Source organism: Cryptomeria japonica, chromosome 11 (genome assembly GCF_030272615.1).
Source record: "Cryptomeria japonica chromosome 11, Sugi_1.0, whole genome shotgun sequence".
Classification (NCBI taxonomy): domain Eukaryota; kingdom Viridiplantae; phylum Streptophyta; class Pinopsida; order Cupressales; family Cupressaceae; genus Cryptomeria; species Cryptomeria japonica.
The window spans coordinates 590,335,774-590,349,254 of NC_081415.1; the positions used below are offsets into that span (position 1 = coordinate 590,335,774).

The 13,481-nt window shown below is 34.8% G+C and overlaps 1 protein-coding gene across 1 annotated transcript; it reads right to left on the reverse strand.

The window, feature by feature from the left end:
* Nucleotides 1-817: 817 nt before the first annotated feature.
* Nucleotides 818-13,229, reverse strand: LOC131077328 (IAA-amino acid hydrolase ILR1-like 5). Its single transcript, XM_058014806.2, has 6 exons — nt 12,751-13,229; nt 9,657-9,979; nt 9,410-9,535; nt 6,490-6,804; nt 1,578-1,706; nt 818-1,427 (listed from the first exon to the last, which is right to left on the reverse strand). Exons 1-6 carry the CDS (start codon nt 12,812-12,814, stop codon nt 1,020-1,022), a joined length of 1,365 nt encoding a protein of 454 aa, XP_057870789.2. The 5' UTR covers nt 12,815-13,229; the 3' UTR covers nt 818-1,019.
* Between the last annotated feature and the right edge of the window lie 252 nt (nt 13,230-13,481).

Sequence of the window (13,481 nt, forward strand, 5' to 3'; positions counted from 1 at the left end):
AAAAATGGTACGGGAGAGAAACAAAACTTATCCTGTCCAAACAAATTAAAGTGCTAAGAGAAAGACAAGGAAGAAAAACTCAATCCAAGGAGAACTTTTGACTCTATCAGATACCATAAGCCTTTGTCCATGGATAAATACCAAAGAGAGCGCTTAAAAACCACTATAAATGCCATCAATTCCCAGAGCATGGAACACAAAACTTTTGATCATATTCTAAATTAATTCAAGCTTTTTATCCTTATACTACAAAGTGTTTGAACCTAGCTATTGAGTTCTACCAACATAATAATCAACTTGTAAAACAACTGGTGTATACTCCAACCCGTTTACAAACATTATAAAATTTTGGATATTGTGGAATTTGAGTTATTCTAAGTAAGCAGAATATAGCGTTTGCATTGTTTTATCAAAGGGTTTTCCTTAAAGTCCCTTTTTTAACACTGGTTGGTATTGGTTTTGTTATTTGCTTGGTAATGGTAGCAGAATGTGCTACGAGTAGCAAATACCCAGTGTACTTTGCTTAGACCTAATGTAATGCACAAATTTGTTGAGATGTAGATATAATTAATCCTCTGTAATGCATTTTTAAAATTGTAAAGAAACATCCCTTTCTGGTATCTGACATAATGGCAAGAGTTCACAAACTCTTGCAAAGCAATGGTAAAACTACAAGAGAAATCTATAGATGTTAGTACAGCGAAACTCAATTAGAAGACAAATGTACATCAAATTTATTTATTTTTGCTTTAGTTTAGAACAACACCCAGCTTGTCTCTCTGAATTTTCACAATTAGCAACAAACAAAAAATGCATAATTAATAAATTTTCATAAATTGATCCAGCTAAAAGAAGTCAAACAACAAATATTACAATTTTTTATGAAGTTGTAAATTCATCTTTTAATCTGAATTGATTGTAAATTCAGAAATTACACATCACTTTTATAAGCATTAACATTTTACCTTAATCATAATGGAAAACAAGTCCTTTAGACAAAATTAGGACGTCTAAGCTACTTATAACTCTGTATGCCTTGTTTCAAGCGGGGATTCATTTACCTGTTTCCCATTCTTGTCAAAATACATTTCTACAATCGCAGTATGTAGGGCTGCTCCTATAGGAAGTACATCTTCATCCACAAAGAAAAATGGGGAGTGTGGCGAGTGGATTGAGCCAACTTTTTCATTTTGAATGCCAATAATAAAAAAGACACCTGGTATTCTCTGTTGATAGAACGAAAAATCTTCACCTGCCATGACCGGATGTGCAGGTTTCACATTATTTGAACCAAGCAAGGTTTGTCCAACCTTTGTTACAAGATCGTGCAAACTTTCATCATTATCAACAGCAGGACACATTGGTTGATCTTCTAAAAACACTACAGAAGCCCTGCATCTGTGTACAACAGCTTGATTTTCAATTACCTGGAATTAAACCACACCAAGATATTTTATTTTTTTGAATGAATCACCTTCTCAAGTATCAAATGACCTAAATGCATGAACTAAATATCAAAAGAAAACGAATGCCTTTTGTTCACTTCAAATATGATAAGCACAGGAATAGAAACTAACCTCCCGAATTCTTTTCTTAAGATTAATAAGTCCTTCTGTTGTAAAGCTTCTAAGAGAGCCTCCAAGTTTTACTGTAGTTGGAATGACACCGTGTCCCTCTCCACCATTGATAAAATCAATTGAAACCACCTTATTAATTAAAATTTATTGTATTAGTTTTCAGTTCTCATAAATGTAGCAATGTGGATTTTTTTCCCTTCAATTCAAAACTAGCTACTTCTCAAATAACAGAGAAGACTACTGGATTGACAGTCTTAGCAATTTCCCGCAGAATACATAGAATAAAGAAATAATAAGCACTTATGTCCTATTAAGAGAACAACAAAAAGCTGTTGCTACTTCAGTTCTATAAACTGATACACAATGTTGTCCATTCTCTCCAATGGTTATTGAAATTCCATATACATTTTTTGGTTTTTAAAGGTATTTCCAAAGATGGCATACTCGCCGAGTCAAACTCTCAACAACTATTTGCCATTTAATTGCTGAGTTTTGGGAAAAAACTTGCCCATTTTTTGGCAAGTCCATGCAAAAGACTCGGTTGTGCAGGGAAAAAAGGCCGCAGCAGCAAAAAAGGTCATTTTATTACCAAGCTTGCCCAGTTGCCCCTTCTTTTTGCTGTCCAAGGCAAATAAACCCTCCCAACCAGCAAGCATGCCATTTGCAATGATTTTTCATCGAGGAGAGAAGATCGGATGAGATTTTTTGGCAGATTTTGAAGGCAAATTGGAAGCACATGTAGGTTTTCTGTTTTTCATTTTCTTTGCTTTTTAAAACATTTTCCTTCATTTTTGTTGCATCTATGTTAAAAATAATTCATCAATGCTAATACAAAGTAGTATATTTAGATTTAAATTCTACAAAATAAGATTCATCACCCATTTTTGTCAATTTTTTCTATTTTTTCACTATTTTCGTTGTTTTCTTATACCCAACTTTTTATTTCATTTTAATCCTTTTCTTTTGAAGGAAATGTTTAGAATCTTTAGATTAGATTAAATTTTTATTTATTTAAACTTATTCTATATTGATTTAAAATAATTTAGGTTTTATTATTAAAAAAATAATATGTTGTGCTTTCACTTTGTATGTGTAGGTTAATTTATAATGACAAATAGAGAACTTTTTGCATCTAGTTCAGCCTCAAGGTTTGCCCCGTTGGTGCTACCACCACCGTTTGTAGACACTCGTCCTACAGGAGATAGAGAACTTACTTGGAAATATGGCTATCAAGGACCGGAACCTAGGTCAGTTTTTTGCATTAAATGTGAAAAAATATATCATGGAGGTATAAACCGTCTCAAATACCATCTTGGAGGCATTACTCATTGTATGCCAAGGCTTGTTCTAGGACCACCGAAGAAAAATAAACAAAAAATAAAGAGAAATAAATGCCCTACTTGCAGTCGCGGAAGAGAAAAAATTGCAAAAATAAGGGCAAAGACAGCCATGGCAACATCCATTGTTGCTTCTCAAGGTGGTCCAGTCCATTAGGAATCGAAGGAAGATGCATGTTAGGGCATAGTGGGCTCTCTTCGTGTTCCACGTAACCAAAACAAATCCACCACTTCATCTACTTCAATAGAATGTCAACAACGCCTACACGCACGTCACATAGTTTTTTGTGCCCAAAAACACACCTAGAGCACAACTATCATTGGAAACTACTAGTGGAACAGGGAGGTGCATGAACATGTTGATATTGTATGTGTTGATTTTTGGTACTTCAACAGCATTCCTTTCAATGTGGCAAGTAATCAACAACATTCCTTTCAATGTGGCGAGTAATCCTTTTTGGGACAATTTGATTACTGCATTGACAACTGCAGGAAAAAGCTATAAGACGCCTTCTCACAAAGACTTGAGTGGGAGGTTAATTAATTTAATCCTTTTGCTAATTTAAAATTATAGTAATTTATGTTGAATTTTAAATCAAATTTATGTTCTTTAATTTATAGTAATTTATGTTGAATTATAAACTAACATATGTTCTTTAATTTATAGTAATTTATGTTGAATTTAGGCTCTTTCATTTTTAGAAATTAAAATTGTGTACTTAATTTCACTTTGTGCTTGTAGATTGCTCATGAATGCAATTGGACGGACAAGGATTGTGGTGGAAGAACAAAAAAAGGAATGGAAAAAATATAGCTGCACTAATGTTTCTCATGGGTGCACAAATGGGAAAAACCGCACCATTATTAATTTTTTGGTAGCTTGCAAAGGTGAGGTGGTTTTTTTTGAAACCGGTGGATGCCTCCAACAAAGTCAAAAATGCAGAAACTTTGTCTCTAATGTTGGAGGGGGTTGTCATGGAGGTTGTCATGGAGGTGGGCATCGCAAATATGGTGCAAATAATAACTGATAATGCAGTAGCATATGTGGCAGTTGGGAGAATCCTCCAATACAAACACAAGACACTTTTTGGTCACCTTGGCAACACATGTCCTTGACCTTCTTTTGGAGGACACAGGCAAACTTTATTAGGTGACCCCAATTGTAGATAATGCAAGGAGCATCACAAAATTTTATCTACAATCACCCTTGGGTTCTTCATTTGATGAGAGATCACACCCAAGGGAAATAGTTGGTCAGATAAGGTGTCGCGAGGTTTGCAATGATTTTCTTAACGTTGCAAAGCAATATTGGTTCATTGAAAGCTTGAAATAATTGTTTGCGAGACCAGCATGGCTAGACTCATCTTATTCAAAGAAACCTAAAGGAGAGAGGGTTGCAAGCGTAGTCTTTGACAACTTTTTTGCACAAAGAGTTACAGAGATTGTGAAGGTAAGTTCAGAACTTTGAATTTAATTCAAATTGAATGTTAAATTTTTAAATTTAAGTCTTTCATTATAAATTTGTAACTTTAGTTTTTTTGTATTTTTAAATTGTAGGTGTCAAAGCCCTTGGTTAGAGTTCTTCGTTTGGTAGATTGGGATCAAAACCCAATTAGGTATATTTATGAGGCCATGGATAGGGCCAAGGAGTCTATCAAAAATTATTATAAGGGGGACCACCTCAAATTTGATCTCATATGGGAGATTATTGATAGGAGGTGGAACAATCAATTCCACTAGCCCATCCATGCAGTAGGGTACTTCCTCAACCCCATTTTTTTCTACTTGAATGCCTTCTTGGATCCCAATGGAGAGGTTATTGAGGGCCTCAATACATGCATTCAAAGGATGGCACCCAAGTTGAGGTGAGAGACCTTATTGACAATAAATTGCAAAGTTATAGGGAATCAAAGGGTAGGCTCTTTTCTTCAGATCTAGCTAAGAAAGGAAGAAGCACTCAAGCACCAAACATAAAATTTGGAGTCTTTCACATGAATCTTACAAGTTACGAATTTCAAATTTGCAAGTTTACAACTATAGATAATTTGATAAAATATGTTTTGACTTTACTTTCTAACTCTTCGATATTTTATTTTGTAGAATCTTGGTGGACAAATAGGGGTGGAAATACCCTACTTCTCCAAAGATTTCCCTCCGCATCTAATGCCAACCTTGCAATTAGAGCTTGTTTGAGGCCATCCACATGAAGAAGAAGAGTTAAATAGCTCAAAAACACCTCAATGACCTTGCCTTTGTGCAATACAACCTTTGGCTGTGCACAAGAAAGGTAGAGGAAAAATTACATGATCCAATTGATTTAGATGAGGTAGATCCTTATAGTGATTGGGCAGGGTGGGATGAGCAGCCTCCATTGTTTACCATGGATGAGATCTATGATTTGGAGAGGCAGGCATTGGAGGAGGTGAGTGTAATAGGAGATTTGGGATTGGATAACATTGATGATGCTAAGGAGTCATTGCCACCAACATCTACATCCACGATGGAGGTTGAGCCACAACCTAACACTCCAAGTGAGGCAAAGGAGCCACAACAGACTCCAAGGACTAGGCCCTCTAGTTCTACCTTTCCCTTAGTTTTCACTAGATCAAGGAAGAGGAAGATTAAAAATGTTTTAATGTAACATTTACTTTTAGCTTTAAAAAAACAGTTTACTATTTTCATTTTGTTTCAGCCTTCAGCCATCAGCATTCCCCATGAGGATGTCATTTTGTACCCAATTTGCATTCAAATCAATAAAATATAATAGAAAACACTTTTATACTCATTTATGAACTCATTGGATGCATCTTCTCATTGAATTTTGCAAAAAAGAAATGTGTTTGTACTGAAATTTAGGCAATTTTTTAAGTTGCCAATTTTTTCAGAATCAAATTTTTTGGGCTTGGTGAGTTTTTGCTGAGTCCCAGTAGTCCAACTATGGGTATTTACTCGTGAATATATCCATCTTTTTGTGACTAACATGCTTGACTAATCAAAATTCTATAATACTCTTGCACGCTATTTTAGGCCTTGCAGTATGCTCGTCCAAGCTGAGCCAATTCTTGAATGCAGAATTTTTAACTTAGAGCAATTTAAGATAAAGGTATGGATATACAAATGACAATTGGAAGTATGACAAACAACCTTCCCTAGTTATGTTATAATACATAATTTCTCTTAGTCACAAACTTTTAAGTGTATCTGCACAGGAGGTTTCTCTCCAAAAAAAGGAGTAATTGACTAAGAACCTTTGAAAGGGAATAAAAATTAAATTAAATAAACAATACACTTTTATACTGATCCTGATTTGCCAATAACTTAAAAAGAATCTTTGAAGGGCATACAAATTACAATAATTTCCTTGGTGTATATGTAGAAGTTGCATTTATGTTTACCAAGAAAAGTTTCCCAATGTTTTTCTAGAATTACAAGTTACTTCAAAACAATGTGGTATATCCTTTAGGATTCCATTTCACTATAATATGTGATTTTGATTAAAGTTATATTAGATAAATAATGCTTATAATTCATAATACAAAGATAAGGTGCATATAAGATATCCATTAGATGCATACCTGGCTATCAAGAGGATCTGTTTCTCGGGAAATGATCTCCTGCAAACTCAAAACTATAAAAGAAGAAGCAACAATTGGATCTACATTCATGTGTGGAAAAGCGGTATGTCCACCTTTGCCTTCTATAGTCACTTCAAACGAATCTGCAGCAGGCAATAGTGGCCCTGGTTTTGATGCGATGGTTCCAGTTGGAAACAAATGATCAACATGCATACCAAAAATAGCCTCTGCATCTCCAAGTGCACCTTCCTTTGTCATAAGTGCTGCACCTGCTCCCCCTTCTTCTGCGGGTTGGAATATAAGCCTTACAGTACCCTTCAATGTAATATGATGGCCATAAATAACATTAGGCCTAAGAAACACTTAAGATATGAACAGTTATGAAACTTGTAAAAAAATGCAACTATAAATTTCTATACCACAATTTCATCAACAGTTGTACACTAAATTAACATTGTGATATTGGTTCATATAATAAAGCATGTGCAATACGTAATAAGTATCTATTTTTTACAAGCATGTTGTTAGTGACAAAAAATGAGTATCAAGCACCCAAGCTTAAGCATATAGGGGGAATCATCTATTTAGAAATAAAAAAACTGATGTCATTGGCTGTACAAAATCATACAGGGACAAGCATCTTGGTAAAATACAGGAATTCTAGTGAGAAAAATAATACCAAAACTTTAGTTTTTAAAAATGATATAAACTAAATAGACGTTTAAAAACAATAATAAAAGTTTTATACAGACCAACTAGGTTCATGCAATAAGCCCCAAATATCTCTTTAGAAACTTCTATATAATCACCACTTCATATCCTCAGTATAACTGTGAGGCCAAGCATCTTCAAGTGTCAGATTTGTTGCTTATAGAAAACTGGGTAGCTATATATTATGCTAGTGGGAATAGCATTCAAGATCATAATAGTGTTCTAGGCTCATACACATGCTTGCTAGCACCCTGTGTGGACTTGCAATATCTCTAAGTTCTACACTTAAAAATTTCTTGTCAGAGGAAGATGCAGCATTCTACATACTAAATAAATGCAATAGTCAAAAAGCTACTAAATTAACCATAAGATCATGAAACAAGTTGAAATCAATTTAAGTGGCTAATGAGGCCCTTCCGTCTAGCTATTAGTATTCATCTCAAACATCATGCACAAGATCCTCCAATTGCGATTATTACTGAGCCATATTTTTACAGTCGCTAATAATGTGAATAATGAAAGAAAATATTCATCATTCATAGTTCATGAAAAAACACAGATTCGCATGGAAAATCAGCATTGCATTTATTTTCATTTTTTTGTAAGATTTGACCCGTGTGTATTCTATGTCATCCAAAGATGACATCCATAAATAGTCGTTACACTAATGACAGTTTTCTTCTCTTGGTAAATATTACAAGATAGGGGAACACACTTAATGCAAGTCAAATCCCACAAAAACAAAAAAAAATTAAAATTCTCACCTAAAAGTGTGAGCGAAAGCCTTCACCACCTAAAAGCGATTTATTTGTCAAAATATTTAAGGTTTTTGTTGGGCAGTTGGAACTCATATGCCTATTGCCAAGGCATCTCATAACCATTAAAACATGAACTCTTGTATCTCTTTTGAAACTTGTTTAACTTGAATGAAATTACAATTTTCTTTTCAATCGATGCTTGTGGACTTGAGGTCCACGCCTATGTATACATATAAACACATATAAATTAGCTTCAGTCCCTTAAACAGGGAAGCAGCAGCAAATTTCCATTAACAGGAATACCAAAATAAAAACTAAACTTTCTCTCACCATTCTCTCCCTTTTTGTCATTGGAGCAGAGAATTATATTACGTGAATCATTTTCTTTATCGGAGGGACCTTTTTTCTCCTGCCTGACTGATCATCTTTCTTATCCTTGGTCACCTAACCAACCACAATGGAGTCTGTCTTTAGGAACCAAAAGCATCTCTCAAAGGGTGGGGACCTTCTTTTCAATATAAGACATAACCATAGTTGGGGGATAGCTCTTTGGAGCTTTCTCCAAAGCTGAAACTCAACCAGACCATCTATTGAGCCAAAGCAGATCGGAGTAGATTGTCTCAAGTGGTTGGGAGGAAGAGGACACCTTTTGAACTGGGTTTGGATCAATCCAATAATGATGAATATTTGCCCCTTGCCACCAGTTAGCGTTCTTCTTACTTTGTTGGTTTGAAGCACTGGAAGCCCTCCTCGAACAATGAGCAACAAAATATTTGCATTCGAAACGCTTGAAGGGCATATAAACAAAATTGAGTGCTTGAGACTAGCACCATCCATGCTTCTTCAAAGAAATTGATACCAAAAGACCCTATTGAAGTTCATTTCAAAACAAATTTTGGCAAAACTTGTGCAATATTGTGTAATGTCCCCTTTTGGGATATCCTAAATTTCGCCCTAAAACCACAATTCCAATTAAAAATAAGAAATGCCATACATTTTAGAATGTAACTTTACCAATCGAAATGGCCTATATCTCAAAGATTTTCAAGGGCATCTTATATTAACAAAATCTACTTATTGGATCGAAAAACCTTTATACGAACACATAATACATTGTAGAAAGACTTGTCACTAATATTTTTTATTTAAGGGATAAAATACCAACAGAAGCAAAGACGCCCTATAAAATTCATATTTGTTACGTTCTGTTGTTTGATATTTCATATGATTATCAGGCTATGGCACTTGCCAACAGGTGGTCTAAAGAGGGTTTTCTCTGAATACATCAAATACAGCTTAATCCAACAGCAAATGTTTCCAAATCCAAAAAAAATGGTTTATTAAAACACTAAGGAGGCATGGCTTGTTATAGCTAATTTTTCTACCATTCTGAAAACAATCCTTTATAGCACAGCCTCACACTGAGTTACAGAACAATAAATCCTACTGACCTTAAGCTTGTCTTTTCGTTGATGGAGTAATTTGGCAGCCCCAAGAAGCATAGTAACATGTACATCATGTCCACATGCATGCATTTTTCCTGCAATTTTGCTCTTGTGCTCCCAGTCCACTTGCTCCTTTAAATACAAAAGACAAACCCTGACAAACATTAGAAATAACTAATAGCTTACAAACATAAAAATAAGCATAAACTGCCATTATTTTGATGGAATATGAGCATGGTAAGTATGTAAGTACTTGTAAATGCAAAGCATCCATGTCAGCCCTGAGAGCAACAACAGGAGGCAATCCAGAACCAATCTGTGCCACCACACCAGTCTTTGCATAAGGCCATTCATATGACACCCCAATTCTATCCAGCTCACTTCTGATAAGAGCACTTGTGTTGTATTCCTCAAACATGACTTCTGGGTATTCATGAATTCTTCTTCTTATGGACTTTAACCATTCAATATCACTCTTGGCAGCATCCATGAGCTCCGTAGCATAAAGACCCATTGGTGTAAAACTGTCATCGTGTTGCACACCCAAGGCAAAAGCAAGCAGTAGCGAAACAAATACTGCAATTACAGTCAGTGGAGAGAGAGAATAAGCTATCATGGTTGCTTACTACTCGTTTTGAAAAATGTTAAGTTGACAAATATTTGTACTGGAGCAAAGAGTTGGGATTGTTCACTCTTCTGAACACATGAATAGAGAAAGATAATGATGATTCTGGTTTTATGCGGACTTTACGAAATTTTAATGCGTGAGATGTTAACAAAATTAGGTTTGAAAACCCATCTGCTTAGGTGATATCTGTATATATATATATTGCAGTGAACCTGGGAAAGGGACAGACCAGGTCATCTTCAGCTACTGCATACGTATCAACAATGACCGGAATCAAAATATATATTATATATTCTCCTAAGGCAACTCTAGGAATCTAGTCATTCAAGATTTGATTTTTAATTTGTCCAGCTACAACGCTGAATGTTAGGTTTTTGATGTTGCTGTGCAGATCATTCTGTAAAGTCCATTATTAAATTCTTCTTATTTCAATTTTAAAAAAACAGAAAGATTGATTTTGGTTTCATCTTTACTGTGAACCCTTTGTTCAAATAAAAGTTTTCGATTGTCCAAGTTGATTTTATCTTTTCTCATTTGCATGTAAGAGCTGAATCTATTTCACAAGTTGGGGTTTTACTATCCTTAAGTTTGGTGGAAAGTTCAGTGATGTCATCTCGGTAACATATTTAAGAATTGCACCTTAAATTTCCTGTTACATCCCTTATTTGAGAGGACGATTTTACCAGTTTTTTGTGTTAAAAACATTATTTTATTTCTTACCACTTGCTGTAGGTGGTACGTCAATGCTCTCTTTACGATTTCTTTGTCTTATCATGTTTACTTCGTGAAAATTGCCCAATTGCATTGGTTGAACACCCCACTTGCATAGTTGGGAAATAGTATTATCATTTCTTGGAAGGAAACATTTAAATATATTAATATTATTTGCAGGGATTTAAATATATTTGTTGATTAAGTTAATAATATATAATATTATATAATAATTATATTTTTTATATATTTTATCTATTAGAAATTATTAAATGTAATTTAAAAATAATAGAAATTATATATTTAGTTTAGAAAATCAATATTATAATATAATTTAGTTTTTGATAAGTAATGGGTTGTAGTCGAATTATTATTATTAATCAAAACTTAATACAACCTGGCTCACTAGGGGCACCGGTAGGAAAGAGCCAGGTGGAGAAAACCTTCAGTCTCGCCCCAAAAAGTACAAAAATGACAAAATTTACAACAAGCTCATATTTAGTCGGGTTTTTGTAGGGTATATAAGTGTCCCTACTTACATATCACAGCGATTTGGCTATTATTAAAATAATATTTTTTTATGTACCAACTAATATTCAAGCCTACATTCTTGAATCGATGCCATCAAATTGAGGAGATAATCTCCTCTCCATTACAAATGTTGCAGATTGCATCCCAACTGGATAATCCATGATCATAACTTTGCAATCATTATTCCTGAGGTGCTCTAACTTCTCGATCGATCTTGCATCCTGACAATCCTATTGCCTCCACAGAACAAGTGATATTGTGCAATGGCTCCTTATTTCAACAAATACAACTTGAAATGGGCTTAGATTTGATCTAGCATAAAAAGGTCTAACATGCACATACAATACATCTATCCATTCATTGGCACACATGTTAGTTACAAAAACCACCAAATCATAAATTCCTAATATCCATGCAAAATACATTTCATATTATTAACAAGAGCTCCATACTTAAAAAGAAATTAATTGATAAATTAATAAACAAAGGGGCATAATACCTCAATATCGGTTGTCAATAGAAGGGTAAGAAATGGTTTACTCAAAGAAGAGTACAAAAGGCAGATAAATGTATGTATGTATGTATGTATGTAGAAATTGGACATTAATAAATGGTTGACAAACCACATTGATATTGTATATCACCTTCCAAAACAAGAATTCGTCGGCAAGATTCTCAAAGCAGAATATTGTAAAACCACATAGCCTCTTTACACAGAATGCTATCATTAACCATGAATCTACAGTATCTGTCATAGAGCCCATAATTATATTTATATAAATGTAAACAGAAATGGTGCAAGAGAGAGAGACGTAACCATTTGACAAGTATCTGTTAAAACATAGGTCCTAGCATACTGTGTTGTTTAAACCACATTTTGTCAAAATCAATACGATAAGTTCATTTGAAAGTAAAGATTAAGCTAAAAGATATAAGATGTTCTAGCATCATAAAATAACCTATGATAGACCCATATCAGGATTATAAAACAACTCAGACTCCCATACCCTATCCTGCCATATATGAAATGAGGGTCCAAAACACATCGAACGCAAGAACCAAAACCAAAAAGACGGAAACCCTGAACACCTACAGACCTAGGACCTATCATCCTCCAACAGACTGAGATCAATATAGTCACAATCCATATGTGATGTTGCTATAGAGGAAGAACCCATTTCTTTAGTAGGAACAGGCTCCGAATGAGGGGAAATTTTTCCCTTCTTCCTCGGTTCCCCACCATCTCTGGCTGCCCTGATCACCACCGGAGGGAGTACCTATATAGACTCCTACTCAACATTTAGCAAGTAATCTGGGGATTTATATCCTTTTGCCTTCATATAATCCACCCACCAATATTTGTTTGGAGATCTTTTCATATTTATCCATTTAAACAGAAAAACTAAATTTCTAACAATGTCATCCTTCCTCTAAGCAATAAGATTTTCATCTTTTAAAATTAACAAAGGACGCTTACCAGAGATCGCCACCTTGTTTTGGCTTTTGACCTTACCATAATCTTTCGGGAATGGAATCATCATATTCTCGTCCACACTACCAACTGCCTCCTCTAAATTTCTGAGAAGGTCCTCTTTGAAAACTCTCCTACGGAGTAGAATGGTTCGCTCTTTTCAATACCCACCATCAGTAAAATTGCCACAAATGTAGTTGGGATATCACAATTCACTTTGTATCGGTATTCGTTGTTGACAAATTCTTCACACATTATTTCCCTTACAACCCGATTGGCTAGGTCGTCCATTTCATTCAAAATTCTCCCCCATCTTTCCATTTTGACAGCTCCCCTAAATGCCATGAGTCTATTCTCTTCAGTAGCGACTAAACGTAGGTTAGATTCCATTATAATCCCATTCTCTGCAAACTCCACCCCTAATTTTAGAAGACTCAAATCTCAAAAGGGAAAACACAATGCATAAAGCCTTCATAATTGGCAAGATATCTTTTGGTTTTGGCACTATGTCATGCCATCATATAAATGCCTAATGATGTGCTAAGGATTTGTATAATCTCTGAGGCATTAATAATAATATTACCCCGTGTGACTCAGAGGGGCCCACATGCCTTGTTTGCCAAGGGATGAGTAAGGCATTCTTGCTATAAACAAGAAAATTAATTTAATTACTTAGAGCCAACCGAGGAACCGAATTGTTCTTGATCCTTGATGAGTATCAAATATATATATATATA

Excerpts from the sequence above, each read along its gene's own strand:
- LOC131077328 (XM_058014806.2), bottom strand. The coding sequence starts at position 12,814 with ATGATGATTCCATTCCCGAAAGATTATGGTAAGGTCAAAAGCCAAAAC. Across the intron at positions 9,980-12,750 it reads AAACAAGGTGGCGATCTCTG|TATTTGTTTCGCTACTGCTT; the intron begins GTAAGCGTCCTT and ends CTGTAATTGCAG. Across the intron at positions 1,428-1,577 it reads TTAAGAAAAGAATTCGGGAG|GTAATTGAAAATCAAGCTGT; the intron begins GTTAGTTTCTAT and ends GTTTAATTCCAG.